The 24,723-nt window shown below is 45.8% G+C and overlaps 1 protein-coding gene across 1 annotated transcript in view; it reads right to left on the minus strand.

Annotated features, from left to right (window-relative positions):
• The window catches only part of LOC137092946 (NLR family CARD domain-containing protein 3-like), a 113,400-nt gene that overhangs the window by 21,443 nt on the left and 67,234 nt on the right, over window positions 1–24,723 (minus strand). Inside the window, exons 13-14 of the mRNA XM_067457507.1 lie at window positions 13,816–13,989; window positions 13,549–13,722 (exon numbers count right to left, since the gene is read on the minus strand). Coding sequence (XP_067313608.1) covers window positions 13,549–13,722; window positions 13,816–13,989 — 348 coding nt within the window. The remainder of the gene's footprint in view (window positions 1–13,548; window positions 13,723–13,815; window positions 13,990–24,723) is intronic.

Genomic DNA, 24,723 nt, shown 5'->3' on the forward strand with positions numbered 1-24,723 from the left:
GTTTTTGGGGCAGACCTGACCTGTTGAAGATAGATGGCATTCATCCCTCCTGGACTGGTGCTGCTCTTCTCTCTAGTAATTTGGTACATAGTCTTAGAGATAAACCTTGACTCACTGGGGCCCAGGTCAGGAAGCAGACAAACTGGCTTAACCAACCGTCTGCTAGCTGTCTCACGTCACCAAAGTCAGCTAAATCCCAGCACATAGAGACTCTTTCACCTAGATATTATCACATAGAGACTGTGTCTGTTCCCCGAACTAGTAAATACAAAAAACCATCAAAACCATTCAACAGTAAAAATTGAATTGATGTCCAACAAATAAACAACAGATATAATACGGATGAACAATTGATAAAGCTTGGGTTGCTGAATATTCGATCCCTTTCTCCAAAAACGCTTATTGCCAATGATATGATTATAGAACATAACTTAGATGTGCTGTGTTTGACAGAAACCTGGCTAAAACCTGACGATTACATTACTTTAAATGAGTGCACCCCCCGACATTATTGTTACAAACATGAGCCACGCCTGAAAGGTAAAGGGGGAGGTGTTGCTGTAATTTATAATAATATTTTCAGTACTACTCAGAGGTCTAGTTTCAAATATAATTCCTTTGAAGTTTTGGTGCTTTATGTAACGCTGTGTAGTGTAAATGATAAATCCCGTCTGACATTTGTGTTGGCTACTGTATACAGGCCACGAGGTCACAATACAGACTTTATCAAAGAATTTGCTGGTTTTGTATCAGAGTTAGTATTAGCTGTAGATAAAGTACTAATTGTTGGGGATTTTAATATCCACGTAGACAATGAAAAAGACGCATTGGGATTGGCATTCAGAGACATTCTAAACTCTATTGGAGTTAGACAACAGGTATCTGGACCCACTCATCGCCTTAATCATACTTTAGATCTAATAATGTCACATGGAATAAATGTTGATATTGTTAAAATTCTGCAGCAGAGCGATGACATCTCAGATCATTACCTAATATCATGTATACTTAATTTACCTAAGGCTGCAAAGCCATCCCCTCGCTTCAAATATGGCAGGACGATAACCGCTGCGACTAAAGATTGCTTTGTCCATAATCTTCCTCATCAGTTCCATCTCCTCAGCATTACAGATAGCCAAGAGGAACTTGATGCTGCAACAGAAACTATTGACTCTCTCTTTACTAGCACTTTAGACATAGTTGCTCCCCGGCGCTTAAAGAAGATTAAAGCAAATAATCAGACGCCGTGGTACAACGAGCACACTCGGGCCCTTAAAACAGCAGCCAGAAAAATGGAGCGCAGCTGGAAGAAAACAAAACTGGAGGTTTTTTGCAATTTGTGGAAAGAGAGCATGATGGCATATAGAAAGGCCATAAAAACTGCTAGATCTGCTTATTTCTCAACTCTTTTAGAAGAAAACAAACACAACCCTAAGTATTTATTCGATACAGTGGCTAAATTAACAAAAAATAAAGCTTCAACTTCTGACGTTTGTAAACAACACAGCAGTAATGACTTTATGAACTTCTTTACTAGTAAGATTGATAATATTAGGAATAAAATTATAACCATGCAGCCGTCTATTACAGTATCACTTCAGACGGAGCGCTGTAGTGTCACTGAGGAAAAATTACACTCATTCACTGCTATAGGAGGAGAAGAATTGGCTAAACTTGTTAAATCATCAAAATCCACAACATGTCTGCTTGACCCTATACCGACTAGGCTATTAAAAGAGATACTTCCAGAGGTCATAGATCCTCTGCTTAATGTCATTAATTCATCTTTGACATTAGGATATGTACCGAAAACTTTTAAGTTGGCTATAATTAAACCACTTATTAAAAAAAACGCAAATTGATCCTAAAGAATTAGTCAATTACAGGCCAATCTCGAATCTACCGTTTCTATCAAAAATACTAGAAAAGGCTGTGTCTTCACAATTATGTTCCTTTTTAGAAAGAAATGGTATATGTGAGGATTTCCAGTCAGGATTTAGACCGTATCATAGTACTGAGACTGCTCTAATTAGACAAATGATTTACTCTTATCATCTGATCGTGGTTGTATCTCTCTATTAGTGTTACTCGATCTTAGCGCTGCATTCGATACTATCGATCACAATATTCTTCTGAATAGAATCGAAAATTATGTTGGCATTAGTGGAACTGCTTTGGCATGGTTTAAATCGTACTTATCTGACCGTTATCTACGGAAGCCCTGAACGGTCAAGGATAATATTTTTTTTTTGTCTTATGTCGTGATCACAAGTTAATTATCTTGGGATCTCAAGATAACAAAAGTTGTTTTGTCGTGATCACGAGTTCATATTTTCTAAGTTACACAACTGCGCCACGAGGTGGCAGTATAGAACCAATTAACTGATGGGGTGCGGTATAGCCTCCACCTTGTGTTGTACTGGTCCAGATTGAACGCGTTGAAAACCTTTCGTGATCACTATGATTTGTGCAGTACTGTGTGCATTAGGCAATTAATATAACTGAATGGTCTGTTGTGATTAGTTTGCTATAATAGCATTTGGTGCGTTACTAAACTTACAGTTTAACTCATTTTGATGTCACTGTTCTGTTTGCACCTTTTTGTGCATTAAAATGCAATTTATCAGCAGCCTAAATAACCGTTAGTTTGCCACATTGTGTCACTCAATGTATCGCCTAAATGTGATGTAAAGCCCATGTAAAGATGCATTGCACCCTAATTTTATTCACTGATACTGTGTAATTTAAACGATTGTATTTTGTACTAGACTGTATATTAACTGGATTAAACGTTTGTTTGTTTTTAGAAATATGGAGTAGGCTACTGCCCCTCTTTTTAATGGAATAAAGGCTAGAAGGAAGGATACTAATAACAAACAAATTATGTAATGTTATTTCAAATGAATGAGGAAAATAAAATTGGCTGAATCGAAACTAAACGATTTTTAGAATAGAACAGAATAATCTGCCATCCTTCTGAAGGCACCCCGCCCCCCCTTCTCTTTTGATAATTTAAACATGTTAATTACACCAATAAAATGTTTATTAAGTGAAGCAAAGATTTTGCTGAAAGATCCAGCGCACGGTTTATTATCCATTGTGTTGAATTCGTTGCTACAGCAACAGTAGACTCTGGGTGCTGTGCATTATTTCAGAATGAAACTCGTGATCACAAGAAAACAACTTTCGTTATCTTGAGATCACGAGATAATTAACTCGTGATCACGACATAACAAGACAGAAAAAAAAATATTATCCATGGCCGTTCAGGGCTTCCGTAGTTATCAGTTTGTAGCAGTAAATGAAGAGATGTCACACCGATCACAAGTTCAGTATGGGGTACCGCAAGGCTCAGTGTTAGGACCGTTGCTCTTCACCCTGTATATGCTACCACTGGAAGATATCATTAGCAAGCATGGCGTTAGTTTTCATTAGCCGCGTTTCCATTACCCTTCAAATTGTGCAAATTGAAATTGCGATTTGAAAATACGCCCAATGGAAACGCGGAAATTTCGCAAAAACTCCCATATATCGCAAAAAAGTTTTTACGCTCTCATGAGGTGTTTTTTTTAAGCAATTCGAAAAAGGACATTTTCGCAAAACTGCAATGGAAACGTTTTTATCGCATTTACAGGTCATCAGGTGCGGTGACGCATTGCTGCAACATAGGGCCTATATATTATATTTTCCACTCAATTGTGTCGTGATAACTCAAAGGCCGAGGAAACAGGCCAGTTACGCATGTCAATCCATTCGAGACGATCTTAGTTTGCTTCTTATTTAAACAGGCAATTAATTTATGAAACATCGATCAAAATAAAAATACAATTTATACAAAACTAAATATTTTTTCTAAGAAAGACTTTCTAGAAAATAAAACTCAAAGTGATCAAAATCATGTGACTCCCCAGGTCTCATACATATTGCGATTCTTGCGCATGCTGCTCACTTTTCATAATCAACATATAAATTAAAATAATAATATTACAGGCTAATGTTTAGGCCTAAACGTAGCCTATTTAGTTTCGTAGTTAGGGTATGTTTTCTTTAGCCCACGGCCGATAAAAGCGAAGACGTTCTCATTTTTTCCTTCTTCTTTTAAGAGAGATGAAACAATTTACAATACTCTTGTCATTTTTAGCTATACAAATAAGTTCAAGACAAAATTATAAACTATAAACTGTCTATTTTTATTTGTGAACTCAGGGAACTAATTATTTTGCATGCACTTACTCCAAACGCTGTCTTCATTTCAAAAAAAAAATTTTGTTTATTAAATGCCATTTTTTTCTTTTCCAAAGCATTTCTAAATTCAGTTCAAATGCCAATCAAACGAAATATCTAGCCAAAATAACGAAAGTGGTAAAAAAAAAAATAAAAAAATGTGAGTTAACATGCAAATTCAAACATTTCGCTCTACTCTATATGCGTCAACCTGCCGCGCGTAAAAGTCGATCATTCTTTACAGATGATGGTTCGGTTTGGAAAGAAGACGAGACGGAGTTCTTTATTAAACTCATAAAAGACAATATAGGATTACAGTAATACTGGATTCTAAACACAGAAATGCAACATTATCATGAAGACCTTGAAGCAGATCTGACACGCACACGCACACACACACACACACACACACACACACACACACACACACACACACACACACACACACACACACCTCATATCCGTGCCGCTTAAGTATCCTAAGGGGCTTTCCTTGCCTTTAATGTTTGGATAACACACATGTCTCCTTCCAATAAAAATAATGGCTAGTGTGGTGGATGGGATATACAAACCTACCAAGGTTCGCAAATCTGTAATGAAAACGCAGCTACTGTTATGCTGACGATACTCAGCTCTATATTTCCTCACGCCCTGACGTAACCTACCAATTCACAAGATTAACGGAATGCATAGCTGATATAAAAAAAAATTGGATGAATAGTAATTTCCTGCAACTTAATTCAGATAAAACTGAATTTTTAATTATTGGACAGGAAAGCTCCACAAGTAGTAACCGAGAATACTGTCTAACACTTGATGACTGCTCTGTCAAGCCCTCGTCGTCAGTGAGGAACCTGGGTGTTCATTGAGCGTCAGCAGTCACGCCGACCCCTTGTCCTCTTCCTTCCTTATCTAAAGAACTTGTTACACTGGTGCCGAAACCCGGGAAGGAAGTAGGACCGCGCCGCCGCCATGCAGACATCGTCCTCCACCCCACTTGCGGAGATCATCTCATCCCTCGCGATCCTACACCGTGAACAACATCAGGCTCTCCTGGACCTTAGGACGGACCAAGAACGGAGAATCGCCGCGATCTTCCAAGGCCAGCAGGAGGACCGCGAGAGGTTCCGGAGCTGGCTCGACCGGGAGGCTCGCGCCGAGGCCGCCGGGCAGACCGGCGCACCGGTCCACGTGCCAATGCACAAGATGGGGCCACAGGACGATCCCGAGGCCTTCCTCGAACTGTTTCAAAGGACTGCGGAGGCCTGCGGGTGGCCCTGTGCGCAGTGGTCGGTGCGCCTGATCCCACTGTTACCTGGAGAAGCCCAGGCGGCTGCCCAACAACTGCCGGTGGCGAACCTCCTGGTCTATGAAGACCTGAAGAGGGCCATCATCCAGTGGGTCGGCCCTTCGCCATGGCCCAGCAGCTCCGGGACTCCTGCCGCAAGTGGCTACTGGCCGGCGGAAGCGACGTGGACCACATTGTCGATCTGGTGGTACTGGAGCAGTTCATCACTCGGCTCCCCGAGAGAACAGCCGAGTAGGTCCAGTGCCACCGGCCCACGTCGCTGGAGACGGCCATCAACCTGGCAGAGGACCACATGGTGGCGTGCCCTGGGGTCGGCGAACCCCCACTAACTTCTGCCTCTCTCTCTCCCCCCTCTGCTTCTCTCTCTCTCCCATCTGTCTCTCTCTCTCGCCCTGTCCCTCTCCCTAGGTCCCGCCCACCGGGCCCCCCTCGTATTCCCCCCAGAGGCCGGGGCGGAATGGGCCCGGGGCAGTTCGGAAATTCGAGGGCCCCGCCCGGGGGGGCGGGGCTTATGGGGGCGGGAGGGGACCATGCTTCTGGTTCCTCCCTCTATCCACGTCCATTGTCCAACCCACTCCCCGCCACTGGGGCGGTGGGTAGGCCTGGGCTGGCCTGTTGGTTTTGCGGGGACTCGGATCATTTTGTAGACCGGTGTCCGATGATGGGCATCGGGACAATGATCCTGGTTCCAGACGTCCCGCAGGCCACCCCCGATCAGGCAGGAGAGTACCAAATACCTGTGAGTATCAAGGGGGGTACATATCAGGCCTTGGTGGATTCAGGAAGTAACCAAACCTCTATCCATCAAAGCCTGATGCAGCCGGGGGCATTGGATACAAGCCGCGTGGTTAAGGTGCGGTGTGTGCACGGGGATGTGGTGGAGTATCCGGTTGTCCCAATCACGATTCAGTTTAGTGGAGAAAAGCATAGTGTAGAGGTGGCGGTTAGTCCTCACCTCCGGCATCCGCTAATTCTAGGAACGAATTGGCCCGCATTTGCGAATTGGGGTCGTTATGTGCGGATGCAGCTTGGGGAAAAACAGCTAGGATAGGGACGGCGCGAGTACAGCTTGGAGAGACTGCGACGGGACCACTGGAGACGGCTTTTCCGGGCGGCTCACTCCAATCCGATGGCGGGCCACTTGGGACAGGCGGCCACGCTGAATCGCCTCATGACCCGATTTTTTTGGCCAGGCATTCATGACAATGTGCGCAGGTGGTGCGCGTCTTGTCCGGAATGTCAGTTGGTAAACCCACTGGCCGCTCCAAAAGCGCCATTGCGCCCCCTCCCATTAATGCAGGCCCCCTTCGAAAGAATTGGGATGGACCTCACCGGGCCATTAGAGCGATCTGCACGCGGACACTTTTTTTTTCGTTTTAGTCATCGTGGACTACGCAACATGATATCCAGAAGCAGTGGCTCTCCGCAACATTTCGGCGAAGAGTGTTGCGGACGCTCTGTTTCGACTTATCTCCCGGTGGGGGTTCCTAAAGAAATCCTTACCGAACAAGGCACGGTGTTTATGTCACGTACATTACGCGAACTGTACGGGTTATTAGGCATTAAATCCATTCGAACAAGCGTCTATCACCCACAAACGGATGGCTTGGTTGAACGTTTTAATCGCACGCTTAAATCCATGATCCGTAAGTTCGTACAGGAAGACGCCAAAAATTGGGACAAGTGGTTAGAACCCCTCTTATTCGCCGTGCGGGAGGTCCTGCAAGCCTCCACGGGGTTTTCCCCCTTTGAGCTTCTCTACGGTCGCCAGCCTCGGGGGGTGCTGGATGTCCTGCGAGAGACTTGGGAGGAGGGACCTTCTTTGGCGAAAAACTGAATTCAATATGTGCTGGACCGCCAGAGCCGGTCATATAACAGGGGTACTAAACTACGCAAATTCACACCGGGAGAGAAAGTGCTTGTATTACTCCCCACGTCAAGCTCAAAATTAATGTCAAAGTGGCAGGGGCCGTTTGAGGTCGCACGACAAATCTGGGATCTCGATTATGAGGTGATACAGTCCGATAGGAACGAGGCTCGTCAAATTTCACCTCAATCTCCTAAAAAAATGGAATGAGGTTGAATCAGTGTTGTTGGCAACGGTGATTGGGGGAGAGGATGATCTCGGGCCAGAGGCGAGCATCAAGGCACAATCAGTCACGCTGGCCCCTGGTGGAGATCACCTCTCACCGTTCTAACTCGCTAATTTATCTAAGTTACAGGCGGAGTTTGCCGACGTGTTCTCGCCCCTACCAGGATGTACCGACTTGATTCAGCACCATATTGAGACAGAGCCGGGCGTGGTAGTTCGCAGCCGGCTGTATCAATTACCTGAACACAAGAAAAAGGTGGTTCAGGAAGAATTAGGTGCGATGCTTGACATGGGAGTAATAGAGGAGTCCAACAGTGACTGGGCGAGCCCGATAGTTTTGGTTCCTAAAACCGACGGCTCGGTCAGGTTCTGCGTGGACTATCGCAAGGTGAATGCTGTGTCGAAATTCGACGCCTATCCAATGCCGCGGGTTGACGAGTTGCTTGATCGGCTGGGCATGGCTCGATTTTATTCGACATCCCTTACGCAACAAAAATATATTTCTCAATATATTAGTTGACAATATATTTCTCAATATATTAGTTGACAATATATTTCATGTGTCTCCATATATTGTGAAATTTACATGGTAATATATCATATGATATATTATATAATAATATATTATATATGCAAGTCATATATTGCAATATATGGGACAATACTGCAATTATTGCCGTTTTCATATATTGACTAAATACATATCATTATACTATTCAATATATTGCTATGTATATTGAAATATATCCTACAATATATGAAATTATATATTGGAAGAGTCATTGTATATATATGTAAATATATATGTAAAATTATATGAGATAATATACCTCAATGTACTGGATAATATAATCAGATTTATATGGGAACATATGTCTTAAATATATTGATTTATATTACATAGTATATAATTATCATATATATTGTATACATGGTAAATATGAAATAATCGAATGTACACTGTCTGTCATATATTTTAAAATATAACAGATTAAAATATAATATAGAAATTAGGGCCGCGACTCGATTAAAAAAATTTATCTAATTTTAATTGCATATAAATATTTGACCTGAGAACAATGAGAAGTAATTTTTCACATGCATTTTTAGTATACCATTGAATAATGACTGAATACATAAGCTTAATCAACAAAATATTGTTTATTTATTTCAGTCCAGCAGACCAGTGCATGTTTGCCAGTTTAGCAAAAGCATTTTTGTGATATTTGAGGCTCAATGTGCTGCGGTGATACGCGAATTCCTTGTTGTATAGCTTGCACACAACCATGCTCTTGACGACGCTTCCATTCTTTCGTTTTTTAAAACAAAATTTCCCATCCACGGGGCCAAGCAAAGCGGTCTCATCAGCTTCTTCGTTCCATAGCTTTGTTCATGTTCACATGGTTCGTTGTTGTCGTGACCATGGTCGTGACTCCGGAGCGCTAGTTGGTGTTCCAGTATAATTGGTCCGTCGAAACTCATTCATTGAAAAACGTTCCGCGGTGCAAAAATAAGTGTGGTAATTTTTTTTTTTGTTGTTTTTTTTGAGTAATTAATTAACGCGTTAAAGTCACGTAATTAATTAATCTTAATTAACGCGTTAAAGTCCCGGCCCTAATAGAAATATTTTCTAAATATAGAAAATATATTGAATGTCATGCACCATCATATTTTCTAAATATAGAAAATATATTGAATGTCATGCACCATCTGATTTGGGCTATTGTTAATCAACCTCTGTAAACATATGCAGGAGCTTGCTTAACTCACAAAAAATACTTTGTTTCAATAAACATACATGAAATAATTCAGTTTTGTTTGTATATCAATGTATTTCAATATATGAATAAATATATAGCAATAGGTTGTCCATCCATATATTGCTATATATTTTCAAATATATGAGGAAGTTTCTGATACATTGAAATATATTTTCTGATGTATTGCAATATAAATTCTAGTATATTGCAATATATTTTTGTTTCGTAAGGGATTGGTCTTAACAAAGGGCTATTGGCAGATCCCCTTGTCTCCATTGTCCAAAGAAAAGACAGCTTTCACCACGCCGTTTGGATTGCACCAATTTGTCACGCTTCCATTCGGTTTGTTCGGGGCTCCCGCTACCTTTCAGCCTCTCATGGACAGAATTTTGCGTCCCCATGCCGCATATGCTGCTGCCTACCTGGATGATATCGTGATTTACAGTCACGATTGGCAGCGGCATATGCAGCATGTCAGGGCGGTTCTGAGGTCACTGAGGGGAGCGGGGCTCACGGCCAATCCGAAGAAGTGTGCACTTGGGCGGGTGGAGGTAAGGTATCTGGGCTTCCACTTGGGCCATGGGCAGGTGCGTCCCCAAATTGATAAGACTGCCGCGATTGCGACCTGTCCGAGACCCAAGACCAAAAAGGAGGTAAGGCAGTTCTTGGGGCTGGCGGAATATTATAGGCGGTTTATCCCCAATTATTCGGACCTCACCAGCCCTCTGACTGACCTTACTAGAAAGGGGCTACCAGATACGGTCCAGTGGACAGAGCCATGCCAGCAGGCCTTCTCCCGAGTTAAGGCTGCTCTGTGTGGCGGGCAGCTTTTACACTCCCCTGACTTTTCTCTCCCTTTTTTGTTGCAGACTGACGCGTCGGACAGGGGGTTGGGCGCAGTCCTGGCCCAGGAGGTGGAGGGGGGAGAGCGGCCGGTGCTGTACCTTAGCCGCAAGCTCTTCAAGAGAGAGGCTAAGTACAGCACCATCGAAAAAGAATGCCTTGCCATCAGGTGGGCCGTTCTCACCCTCCGCTACTACCTCCTGGGGCGGGAGTTCACCCTCTGTTCGGATCACGCTCCTCTCCAGTGGCCCCACCGCATGAAGGATACCAACGCGCAGATCACCCGTTGGTATCTAGCTCTTCAGCCTTTTAAGTTCAAGGTGAACCACAGGCCGGGTGCTCAGATGGCTGTGGCCGACTTCCTCTCCAGAAATTACAATAACACCTGTATCTTGTTTCAGTAATGGGCGTGGGGAGAGGATAAAACGCCTGTGGAATCGGAAGCATGTGAGAGAGAGAGGGACTGCTGACGCGATCCACATGACCCTGAGTAACCCGGAAACGGAAACTGAGACCGGAACCCGGAAGTGATCTGAGACTGAGAAAGATACATGTTGATGTGTACATTTGTTTTGAGTTTTTTGAAGAAATAAAGATTGAGCGTCAGCAGTCACGCCGACCCCTTGTTCTCTTCCTTCCTTATCTAAAGAACTTGTTACAAAAATATCTCTAAATTACAGGTCATGCTTTCAATGCAAAATGCTGAACAGTTAGTACATGCGGTCATGAGCTCAAGGCTAGATTATTGCAATGCTCTACTGGGTGGTTGCCCTGCTCGCTTAATAAACAAACTCCAGCGGGTCCAAAACGCAGCAGCTCGAGTTCTTACTAGAACCGGGAAGTATGATCATATTAGTCCAGTTCTGTCAACACTGCACTGGCTCCCTATTAAACGTCGCATACATTTTAAAATCTTGCTTATTACTTTTAAAGCACTAAATGGTTTAGCTCCCCGGTACTTAAGCAAGCTTTTAACACATTATACTCCATCACGTCTATTGCGGTCTCAAATTTCTGGCCAGTTGATAATACCTAGAATATCTAAATCAACTGCAGGCGGTCGATCCTTTTCCTATTTAGCTCCTAAACTCTGGAATAGTCTTCCTAGCATTGTTCGGGAAGCAGACACACTCTGTCAGTTTAAATCTAGACTAAAAACACATCTCTTTACTATGGCATACACACAGAACATTTTTAACTTTCATTATTCAAATCAATTGACTGATTGTTAGGCTGCATTAACTAGGTCAGCCGGAAACGGGAACACTTCCCATAACACCTGATGTACTCGTTACATCATAAGAAGAGTGGCATCTACACTAATGTTAGTCTCTCTGTTTATCCCGAGGTTTATCCCGGATCTGGGCCCTGTCCGAATCGGACGGTGGACCAGCCTGGACATGACCAACGCATCCTGGAGTGTCTGCTGAGACCGTGTCAATTGGTGTCTCCTCAGAATTTGCCTCACCGGCACGACATGCTCAAAACCCATCTTCGGCGCAATAATTCCGATCTTTCATACCCTGAAATTTGAATAGTCCAATCTAATATGATTTCTGACCTGTAAAGTTGCAAGAATAATAATCTTACACGGTGTGTTAATAGGCCAGAGGAGAACTGAAACCCCGACTGAGTCTGGTTTCTCCCAAGGTTTATTTTTCTCCATCATGCCCTGATGGAGTTTTGGTTCCTTGCCACTGTCGCTTTTGGCTTGGCTTGCTCAGTTGGGGACACTAAAATTATGATTAAAGTTATTCAACTAATTATACAAAAAATGTATGAATTAGGTTTTATTTAATTCTATAAACTATAATACTGATATGCCAACATTGTTGCTATATGATAAATTAAAATAAGCTGATAACATCACTGTTTTCTCCAGTACGACTGTACAGCCAAATCTAATTTTGTTGTAATATTATCCTGTTTGACACTGTGAAGCTGCTTTTACACAATCGTGATTGTAAAAGCGCTATACAAATAAAGTTTATTGATTGATATGCGCAAGTGTTTAACGTGAACATGCAAGTGTTTCAAATGAACATGCAAGTGTTTCACATGAACATACAAGCATTTCAATGTGTGCACAAGTGTTTCAATGTGCTTAGTCCCATTCGGCCTCCCATACCAATAGATTATTTTCAAACTTTGCACTTTTTCTTTTGGCACCGCGCGGGAAATGCGCGTGCAACAGCGAATTGAGCGCTCTGAAAAAAGCATCAACTAGATGTGCACGCACCGATCCCATTTTTACGTGCTCACTGCCAAAGGAGTACTTTGAACGGCTCACGCGAGCATCTGTGCACGTCTGCGTGAGGCAGAAAGGAACGTAGAAAGTAAAGTATATCCGCGTTCTTATCATTTGTGTTTCCAATTTGAGCTTGATCCTCAGAAATGCTTGGGAAAAGCTTGAGTGGACGCTACCACACTACTTGATCAACAGAAGAGCTTCGCTACTGAAAAGCTATTTCATTGAGAAAACAACAACGTTACAACCACGCTATTGAAAAATTTAGTTAAGCTAGTAGCATCACTACTTGTAGCGGCACTACTGCCCAACACTGCTGGTTCATTAAATGTTCTGCCTACGTGTGCTGTTATGCTAGGTGTGAGTAATGCCTTTTGGTTCTGACTTGTTTCCTGTGTCTCTAGTACCTGTTCTGCAAGCAGCTTCCCTGGCAGCCTGTTCTCTTGGCTTAGCAGCAGTTTGGTGTGTTTCCTGAGATACCTGATTGCACTGCCCTAGAATTCCTGCCTGCCCATCACTGGTATCCTCTGGTCTTGCTGTGCTGTGACAGAACTGCTCTCCAGTATACAATCTTTTTGAGCTTGTTATAGTGACTGCTCTTTCTGTCTGTTATTGTGTTCCTTATCTGCCTACTGTTTGGACTGTGTTCACCTCCTCACCATTTCTTATCTTAATCAGCTGTCTTGTTAATAAAATGATCACTCGTTCCTGCATTTGAATCTTCTTTCAGTGAACTGTGACAATGATATCAAAATTCTATTGTGAATAAAATATAAGTTTGAGATTTGTAAATTATTGCATTCCTTTTTTTCATTCACAATTTGTACAGTGTCCCAACTTTTTTAGAATTGGGTTTGTAAATGAAAAAATTATATCACTGCAACCTCATTTTATCATAAAAAGTGGTCAAATAACAATGCTGGAGGCTTTAATCTTTATAATTATATCACATTTTTCCAGATGAAGATAAAGTGTGATGTTTTAATGAGCATTGAATCCATCGGCAATCCTTGACTGCTAAGGGGTTAAAGTGATTTAAGCATTTTCTTTCTTGTCTGTGAATGTGACTGACCTCAATCTCTCCAGTTTACAGTGTAAATCCTTTAGTACGTCACATAAGGGCTTCACTCCAGAGTTTCCCAGTTTATTCCCGCTCAGGTCCAGCTCTCTCAGGTGTGATGGGTTTAATTTTAGAGGTGAAGTCACAGCAGAACAACCTTTATCTGTCATATCACAGTAGATCAACCTACATTAGGAGAAATGAGAAAAACAAACTCTTTATTCTGTTTCAGTCAAATATCAAAACACTTTTTCTTTCTTGTCTGGGAATGTGACTGACCTCAATCTCTCCAGTTTACAGTGTGAATCATTTAGTACGGCACATAAGGGCTTCACTCCTGAGTCTCCTAGTTTATTCTTGCTCAGGTCCAGCTCTCTCAGGTGTGATGGGTTTGATTTCAGAGCTGAAGTCAGGATGAGACTCTGTTTCTCTGTAATACTGCATTCACTCAGACTAAAAGCAGAAAAAGAAAATGACTCAGATCTGTGATGATCATCTTATTGAAGAGCTATAGTAGTTATAGTCATAGGCGCCGATTTATGTTTTCCTCCGTGGGTGCTCATTGGCACACGCGGCCTTTAAAAAAAGACGTAAAAAAATTGGTCAAACATTTTTTGCATTTCAGAGCCTTAGGAAATGGACAGCGGTCGACACGAACACACACACCTATTTAATTGATAATAAAGCCGTAAAGTAGCATCTCTTTCAAATCAGGACAGCGCCAATTCTCACAAATACAGACAATTATATCATGTAATCATGCACAAAACTTGACCATCTCTGAGGAAAGCTAGGTGAGATTTTGATACAGCTAGAGAGAAGACATTGATGACATGCCTTTATTTGTCAAAAAAGGAGAATACGTATCTCTACAGGAACTTATTGGCCTTTTTAGCACACAAACATTGAACTGAAGAATTAACTTGCATTTATCAAGCTGCCAACATCAGTGTAGGTTTGCCTTGTTATACTCGCGTCCTGGTGCACGCTGCAAAAACGCGGAGTGCGCGAGACCCCGTTTCGCTTGGCGGTGTGCCCGTCAAATCTTTTAACTTTACCTGCGGCTCCGCAACCGAAGAAGCACGAGATCCAGACGAATCTGGCCGAACCTGACGTCTCATCACGGCACACACCCAGTCTGCGCGTCGAGTTTAAACATCTCCCCAAACGGACGAGGCGCGCGCTCCGTCAGCGAGAGAAACATCGGAAACAAACAAGCATGCAAATGGAAATTATCGCGGCCGGAAAAATTATCGAGCTCATTATTTTATTATCATTGACTATCGCGACAGTTATTATACTTTTTGGGGTTTTTTGGCCGATGGCCCTCGGTTGGACGGCCGTTCTGGACTTTTCCAGAACGCACAGATTGCCAATCCGTCCCTGACTGGCAGTCTGGCACACGTGGGTGCTCGATATTTTCCGTGGGTGCTCGAGCCCCGGAGCACCCACAGTATCGGCGCCTATGGTTATAGTAGATGCAGATGCAAATCATATCAAATGATATTTCTGCAGATCAACATGTAAGGTAAGATTGGGAAGAAGCCCCCTTTAGAAAAACGTGGATATACTAGGGGTGTAATGATTTGTTCTAACAACGATCCGAATCGTATCACAATTTGAAGCTGTCGATACAATTAAAGGACAATATTGGTTTATTTAGAACAATATTTTCACTTGAAATCGATTCAGTAACTTTTTAGCCAAAAAAAAAAGAAAATTTAGGTGAAGTTTCCTAGATTCCTGTTGTTTCTTTTAAGGGAATCGGGTATCAATTAATTATGGATATTTAAACAAACAAGTAAACAATTAATGGCAAATGTGAGGGCATGACTGATGATAGTGTCGTGATCCAGTCATGACAGCGCTATTCTCAGTCTGCACTCCAGCTTTATGTTTATTAAATAATTTATATATTTTATATTCAAACTGAAAACATGATGTGATTATCACTCAAGTCATTCAAGTCATCGTGTCTCAAGTCAAGTCAAGTCCCGAGTCTTTAACCTCCAAGTCCGAGTCAAGTCTCAAGTATTTTCTATTTTGTCAAGTCAAGTCACAAGTCATAAAAATAGCAACTTGAGTCGACTCGAGTCCAAGTCACCAAGTCTTAAGTCTCCATGTCTGGAACCTGCTACAACTACAAACAGCGAGCGACTTATTTAGAATATCTCCGTCTTTACTAAACTGTTTCCACACACTGGACCGCAATGGTGGCTTGATAATTTCTCGCTCGTTGGCTTCTCCTCAGTCATCCGCCATGCTACTTTTATGCGGGGATATTCAAGTGATTCCATGGCCGATGGATCTACAACAACCACTGCAAGTGGCGGAGACCGCTCTGACTCACACCCCGAATGCGTTCAATACAGCGCAGACGATATCAGGTAACGTCTCGGTTACGTATGTAACCCTCGATCCCTGAGGAGGGAACGGAGACGTAACGTCAGTGACTGACGAATGGGGGTTTCGCTTAGAAGCCTATCATCTCCGAGAATAGAAAGCACCCAATGGCAGTGTCAATGCTATGGGCAAGCGAGATTTGCATGCGTAACTCTGCCTACCCACGTGGGTATATAAAGAAGTAGCTGGCATAATCGCATTATGTTTTACCTGCTGAGGAGCCAAGTTGAACTCCATTCCAGCGGTACAGCGGATGTGGCAAAGGGACGTTACATCTGCGTTCCCTCCTCAGGGAACGAGGGTTACATACGTAACCGAGACGTTCCCTTTCGCTCAGTCACTCCGACGTAACATCAGTGACTGACGAATAGGGGTCCCAATGTAATCATGCCACTCGGCTGTCTTCCAGTGCCCTGCGCAAGCGTGAGTGCCCTGATGCAAGATAGGATGGTCAAAGGCCTCTACTTAACGCAGGAATACCAAGGTACACTGGGAGGCATATTCCAGTAGGAGATATGCGCCAAGATACCTACCCGTAGGGAGGACTTAAGGATACATGTATGACCCGAGGGGCTGCATACTGAAGATCACTGGGGTACCAGCCGCAGGTGGATTTTTAACCCCAGGGGGTGGCAAGGTTGCCTAGGGAATACACCCGCTCAGGGAGACTTACGGTGGAAATACACATGTGGGGGTCGCCGGAGGGGAACCATGCATGGGGCACCTGGCCGGACACGAGTGTCTGGGCTAAGGGCAGACTTACTGGCGTCGGCATCGTCAGTCCTGGAGGAGCTCAGGGCTCTCGGGGAGCTCACCTGAGAAAAATATTGCACGTATCCAGTCCGTGGAGCAAGCGAAGACACCTGAGCCAATCCATTACCGGCCACTTGTAGACGCGAGTACATAGTCGGATACAGGCTCGGAGATTGTAGAATCTGGCGAATGAGTTTGGTATCGCCCAGCCTGCAGCTCTGCAGATGTCTGTCAGCGGAGCGCCATGCGCTAACGCCCAAGAGGAGGCCACACTCCGAGTGGAGTGTGCCCTGACCCCAAGGGGGCATGGGTGCCCCTGCTGCTGGTAAGCCAAAACAATGGTGTCCACTATCCAGTGAGACAACCTTTGCCTTGAGAGAGCCTTCCATTTCAGCTTCCCACCATAACAGACAAAGAGCTAGTCTGAGGACCTGAAACACTGCATCCTGTCTACGTAAGCGCGGAGGGCACGTACTGGACAGAGCATTGCCAAGGCTGGGTCTGCCTCCTCCAAAGGCAGCGCTTGCAGGTTCACCACCTGGTCTCTGAACGGAGCGGTGGGAACCTTGGGAACATATCCAGGCCGGGGTCTCAGGATCACGTGAGAGTCACCCGGCCTGAATTCCAGGCACGCTTCTTCAACCGAAAATGCCTGCAGGTCCCCTACCCTCTTGATGGAGGCCAATGCGGTCAGGAGCACTGTCTTCATAGACAAGAATTTAACATCTACTGACCGCAAAGGCTCAAATGGGCCCTCTGCAGAGCACTTAGAACTACTGAGAGGTCCCAAGAGGGTACGAGAGGAGCCTGAGGAGGATTTAGTCTCCTCACACCCCTCAGGAACCTGATGACCAAGTCGTGCTTACTTACCAGTTTACCGTCCAAGAGGTCATGGTAGGCGGCGATAGCGGCCATATAAACCTTCAGGGTGGAAGGAGACAGCCTTCGATCCAACCCTTCTTGGAGAAATGAGAGCACAGACCTGATCGGGCATTTCCAGGGGTCTTCTTGGCGGGAAGAACACCAACTGACGAAGAGGTTCCACTTCAACGCATAGGCCTATTTTGTGGACTCGGCCCAAACGAAAGTGATGGTAGCCACCACCGTAGGTGGTAGGGTACTCAAACCTGCCACGTCCCGTCCAGGAGCCACACGTGGAGGTTCCAAAAATCGGGACACGGGTGCCACAGGGTGCCCCGTCTCTAAGAGAGGAGATCCTGTCTCAGAGGAATCGGCCAGGGAGGGGCTGTCGCAAGGAGAACTAGTTCTGGGAACCAGGTCCGGCCGTGCCAGTACAGGGCGACCAAAGTGCCCGGAGCACGGTAACCTTTGTCGCCCGGAGGGCGAGGTCGGTCGCAGCACAGCTCATCTCTGAGCCCTGGGTCGGCTCCACCCTCGTGCATGTCACACAGCAACTTGACCTGGTAGGCCTGAAGAGTTGCCATGGCATGCAAAGAAGCGGCGGCCTGCCCCACAGCTCTGTAGGTCTTCGACACCATAGACGATGTGAATCTACAGGCTTTGGAGGGGTGCTTAGGATCGCCACGCCAGGAGGAGGCGCTCTGGGGACACAGCTGCATCGCCACAGAACGCTCCACCGGGGGACACCAGTGTACCCTCTAGCCGCCGCCCCATTGAGGGCGGAGAAGGGGGAAGAGGCTGCCAAACGCTCGCGAGAAGACATGGGGGCCCTCCACGAATGCGCAACCTCCTCATGCACTTCCGGGAAGAAAGGAATTGGGGGCACGGCAGGACGGCTGTCCTGTCGTGGCGCACCCAAAAACCAATCATCAAGCCGTGAACGCTCTGGCCGGGGCGGAGGGTTCCACTCCAGACCAAGCGCCGCGGCTGCCCGGGCAAGCATGGCTGTCAGCTCCGGGTCCGACTCAGACGATGCTGGCGCGCCCGGAGGCGGCAGCACAGCCGAATCATCATCCTCGGAGGACTCTAGCCCACCTTGTGATGCGGTCACCGACATCTCATCATCCTCATGAGCGCCGAACGAAACACGCGGACCGGTTGAAACCAAGGCCGCGGGCTCCATCACAACGCTCACGGGTACCGGTAGAACAGAGGGGGGTGTGGGCCGAGGCATGAGCTTCGGAGCTGTATTCCACACCATCTCCCTCAGGTCACCCTGGCCACCAGCCGAAGAGACGCCCCGCGGACCGGATGACACCGAGTGATGGAGGGGACTCTCAAGGAGCCGCACGGAGATCATTGAGTCTCAACCGCAACACGGAGATGGCCATATTCCCGCAGTGGGAACATGACTCATCCACAAGCGCTGCCTGAGCATGCTGAAAGTCCAAACACGCCAGACAGGCAGAGTGCCCATCAGAAGACGCCAAAGACCAGCCACACCCAGAAGCACACGGGCGAGACATCCTGAAAAGGACGTGCCACGTGTGAGCTCTTTTGTGAGAGGAATAACCTCGCAGTCGATGCCGAAGCGCCCAGGGGACCACACACCAACTGGAAACCAATCGTCATACCAGCATGCAGGAAGTATGTGACCGCTGGAACGCGCCGTACACCAACTCTGACTGGAAGATCCTGATCGTCTCGAAGAACTAACAATAACTCAGAAGGCTTGTAGGAGTGAAAGGTATGTAACCCTTGGCTCGGAAGCATTAAAACATAATGCGATTATGCCAGCTACTTCCTTATATACCCACGTGGGTAGGCAGAGTTACACGTGTAAATCTCGCATGCCTATGGCATTGGCACTGCCATTGGGCGCTTTCTAGTCTCGGAGATGATAGGCTTCTAAGCGAAACCCCCATTCGTCAGTCACTGACGTTACGTCGGAGTGACTGAACAAAAGGGAACATTGCTAACAGTGCGCACCCACGTGCATCTACGTTTATCAACAAGGTAACTGTATGTTACTAGACGCGTTTAAACCAGCAAATGAAAGTGGTAAATTAAACGCTATGCAGACTATAGTTGACTCTAAACAAAGCCAGATGAAACTATTTCAGACTGTAAACCATGCATCGGTCCTATGGAACCCATTGAAAAAGCTGAAAGGAATATTCGGAGGACATATCAACATGCGTAGCGTAATGTCTAAAACGGAACAGTTGGAACCTCTCTACAGTTGGGATCAAATCGACATTACCTGTGTCTTTCTGAGACTTTGATTACAGTTACAACTCCTGTATCACCATTTACGATTCCGGGTTATAAAGTATACAGATGGGACAGGGGAAAGGGGAAAGGGGAAAGGGGTCTTGATTTACGTAAAAGACAGTATTGACAGACACCAAATAGACATTCCAGATCAAACTATAGAGTGTGTTGGTGTTACAATCAAACTATCGCCTCAAATGTAATTTATTGTACTTTGTGTTTATAGACCACCAAATGCAACAAGTGATTTTTATACTGGTTTAACAAAAATTCTAAAAACATATGAACGAAAGGAAATATTGCTCATGGGTGACCTCAACATAAATTTGCTTGTTAAAGGCAAGAGGAAACACCTAAAAGATATTGCAGACTCAATACAAATGACACAAATGACTGCAAAGCCATCCCCTCGCTTCAAATATGGCAGGATGATAACCGTTGCGACTAAAGATTGCTTTGTACATAATCTTCCTCATCAGTTCCATCTCCTCAGCATTACAGATATCCAAGAGGAACTTGATGCTGCAACAGAAACTATAGACTCTCTCTTTACTAGCACTTTAGATATAGTTGCTCCCCGGCGCTTAAAGAAGATTAAAGCAAATAATCCAACGCCGTGGTACAACGAGCACACTCGGGCCCTTAAAACAGCAGCCAGAAAAATGAAGCGCAGCTGGAAGAAAACAAAACTGGAGGTTTTTCGCAATTTGTGGAAAGAGAGCATGATGGCATATAGAAAGGCCATAAAAACTGCTAGATCTGCTTATTTCTCAACTCTTTTAGAAGAAAACAAACACAACCCTAAGTATTTATTCGATACAGAGGCTAAATTATCAAAAAATAAAGCTTCAGCTTCTGACGTTTGTAAACAACACAGCAGTAATGACTTTATGAACTTCTTTACTAGTAAGATTGATAATATTCAGAATAAAATTATAACCATGTAGCCGTCTATTACAGTATTACTTCAGGCAGAGCATTGTAGTGTCACTGAGGAAAAATTACACTACTATAGGAGGAGAAGAATTGGCAAAACTTGATAAATCATCAAAATCAACAACATGTATGCTTGACCCTATACCGACTAGGCTATTAAAAGAGATACTTCCATAGGTCATAGATCCTCTGCTTAATATCATTAATTCATCTTTGACATTAAGATATGTACCAAAAACGTTTAAGTTGGCTATAATTAAACCACTTATTAAAAAAACGCAACTTGATCCTAAAGAATTAGTCAATTACAGGCCAATCTCGAATCTACCGTTTCTATCAAAAATACTAGAAAAGGCTGTGTCTTTACAATTATGTTCCTTTTTAGAAAGAAATGGTATATGTGAGGATTTCCAGTCAGGATTTAGACCGCATCATAGTACTGAGACTGCTCTAATTAGAGTTACAAATGATTTACTCTTATCATCTGATTGTGGTTGTATCTCTCTATCAGTGTTACTCGATCTTAGCGCTGCATTCGATACTATCGATCACAATATTCTTCTGAATAGAATCAAAAATTATGTTGGCGTTAGTGGAACTGCTTTGGCATGGTTTAAATCGTACTTATCTGACCGTTATCAGTTTGTAGCAGTAAATGAAGAGATTTCACACCGATCACAAGTGTTAGGACCGTTGCTTTTCACCCTGTATATGCTACCACTGGGAGATATCATTAGGAAGCATGGCGCTAGTTTTCATTCTTATGCTGACGATACTCAGCTCTAAATTGCCTCAAGCCCTGACGAAACCTACCAATTCAGAAGATTAACGGAATGCAAAGCTGATATAAAAAATTGGATGAATAGTAATTTCCTGCAACTTAATTCAGATAAAACGTCTCGGTTACGTATGTAACCCTAGTTCCCTGAGGGAACGAGACGCTGCGTCGAAACGCTGTGAGAACGCCTCTGCGTTAATGCGTCGTGAAGCGCCTGTAGAACCATTCCATCGGAAAAAAGATCGATCGTCGGCGTGATGACGTCATCGACCGGAAGCTATAAAGCGTCCGTGAAAACAAACAGGAACTAGCTTCTGAGCCTTCAGCAAGCGATCTGTGTGAACCTGTCTGTCTATTTGGCGTTTTTGTCTGTCTATATCCAGAGATTTTCCACCCTTTTTGTTAATTATCAGTAGATTAACAAAAAAAAGAGAAAATAAAATAGATAGAGATGGCGAGTGAGAGCTGCAATTTCAGAAAGTGTGTTCCTCCCTGCCCACGCTACATCACGGGTGGGGACACACACCTTCTCTGTGTTGCATGCTTGGGAGCGCAGCATGCCCAGGCAGCCCTCGAGGGGGCTGCTTGCGAGCATTGTGAGCGATTACCACTGAGAACGCTGCGCTCCCGCCGGGCACTCTTCGAGGAGGGTGCCTCGGCTCGTGTTCCCCGCGGCTCTGGTCCCGCTGCCGCCGAGGCGGAGCGAAGGCTGCAGTCGTGGGGATCACAATTGGATGTTGCAGAGGGGTTAGAGACGGGCGCTGCCTTATCTCTGCCCTCACCTGCTCCATCCAGTGGCTCTTCTCGGGGCATGGAAGCACGCATGGCGGTTTCTTCCCCCCCGAGAGAGTCGACGGTGCTTCATCTGTCCAGCTCTGAGGAGGTGGACGTTGAAAGCATCGAGACTGAAGACTCGCCACTTCAGTCCCCTGCTAGTGAGGAGCTAGTTGAGGTTCTGACGCGAGCAGTGGCCAGGTTAAACATCGACTGGCCCACTGAAAGAACTGAGGCAGGAAGAAAGCGTCATAGCAAATTAGACGAACGATTCCTGCCGTCTCGCGCTTCAGAGCCTCAGCGGCGGGGCCTGCTGTTCTTTCATGACTTGCACACCGAGGTGGCAAGATCATGGAGGAGACCAGCATCATATAGAGTTTTCAGCCCGCAGACCTCGGTCTACAGCAACATCGCCGGGCTGAAACAATATGGTTATGGGGCGATGCCAAAGGTTGAAGAGACGCTTGCGAGCCATCTCTCGCCTTCTTCAGCATCGTCCCTTAAGGCCCCGACTTTGCCCACCAGACCTCTTAAGACAACGTCGGCGCTGGTGGGTAAAGCGTACTCGGCAGCGGGTCAGGCTGCTGCATGCCTGCACACGATGGCTATCGTGCAGGCATATCAGGCTGACCTGCTGAGGGATTTAGACGGTAGTGATGTCGTGGGGGGAGATATTGTAGCAGAACTAAGATCTTCCGCTGATTTAGCTCTCCGGGCCACCAAGGAGACGGCCAGATGTGTTGGCCGCTCCATGGCAGCATTGGTGGCCACGGAGAGGCATTTATGGTTGAACCCCACAGACATCAAGGAGAGGGAGAAAGCTTTCCTGCTCGATGCGCCGCTTTCTCCTGGAGGCCTCTGAGGTGACGCAGTTCACACCGTCACCGAGAGGTTCCAGGAGTCGAAAAAGCAAGCTGCGGCGCTCAAGCAGTTCCTCCCTCTCCGGGTCCAGGTCCCTGGGGCTGCTGCTGACACAATCAAGCAGCCCAAACCGAGTACGAGCTCCTCACACAGGGCTCAACAAAAGCAGAGCGTCGCTGCCCGAGCTCCCCCTCGGCGCGGGGACGAGGGGCGTCGCTCTCAGACGAGGCCTTCGAGGGGCAGGGCTGATCTGCGGACAGTCCTGATCGCCAAGAAGGCCTCGTCGAAGCGTTCCTGACGCCAGAAGCGTCAGGACGCTGAGGGTGGTTCCCCCCGTAGGGAAACGGTGTTTACCCCTGCCAACGGTACCCGTTTTCCTGCGGCACCCTCGGGGGGCCGCGCTGCCAACCCCGCCGCAATGCCGGGGCGCAGTCGGTCTCCGCGGGCCACCCGAGGGTGGTCCGCGCCCCCTTCGGGGGGCCCCCGAGCAGTCAAGTCAGTCGTTCCCTGCCGGTCCGCCGCTTCAGGGCACTGTGCTTGTTGCTCAAAATACACCAGAGGCCAGCCTCGAGAGGCTGGTTCCCTTAGTAGATTTTCTAGACGAGTGGAAACGTCTATCAAATATATCTCATTGGGTCCTGCAGATAATAGAAAAGGGGTACGCCATTCAATTCAGAAGTCGGCCACCTCCTTTCAGCGGTGCCCTACCTACAGAGGTGGGCCCGGAGCAGGCTCTGGTAATGGCACAGGAAGTAGAGACACTCCTGCAAAAAGGGGCTATAGAGAGGGTTCCCCCTCCCAGCAGGGAGTCTGGTTTTACAGCCGTTACTTCATCGTGCCGAAGAAGGATGGGGGCTTACGCCCGATATTAGATCTGCGGCTATTGAATCGCTCGGTGGCCAAGCTCAAATTCAAGATGCTTACACTCAGACAGATTGTATCGCAGATCAAGTCGGAGGATTGGTTTGTCACCATAGACCTCAAAGATGCGTATTTTCATGTCTCCATCCTTCCACATCACAGGAAGTTCCTGAGGTTTGCCTTCGGGGGAGAGGCATACCAATATCGAGTACTTCCCTTCGGTCTAGCACTGTCACCCCGCACGTTCACCAAGTGTGTGGATGCAGCTCTGGCGCCGCTGCGTCTGCAGGGCATCCGCATTCTGAACTATATCGACGACTGGCTGATTCTAGCGAATACAGAGCAGATGGCGGTTCAGCATCGAGATGCTGTTCTCGCCCATATGTCGAAGCTGGGGTTGAGGCTGAACGCCAAGAAGAGTGTGCTTTCTCCGGCTCAGAGAACCACTTTTCTAGGTGTGAACTGGGATTCGGTAATTATGCGGGCGCAATTATCGCCAACACGCATAGCATCGATCCTGGCAGCCGTCAAAGAACAGAGGCTAGGCCGGGCCGTCACTGTTGAACAGTTCCAGAAACTGTTAGGCCTCATGGCAGCAGCGTCCAACGTGATACCTTTTGGCCTACTGTACATGAGGCCACTGCAGTGGTGGCTCAAAACAAAAGGGTTCTCCCCGAGGGGAAATC

This window comes from Pseudorasbora parva, chromosome 11 (assembly GCF_024679245.1).
Source record: "Pseudorasbora parva isolate DD20220531a chromosome 11, ASM2467924v1, whole genome shotgun sequence".
In the NCBI taxonomy this organism is placed as follows: Eukaryota; Metazoa; Chordata; class Actinopteri; order Cypriniformes; family Gobionidae; genus Pseudorasbora; species Pseudorasbora parva.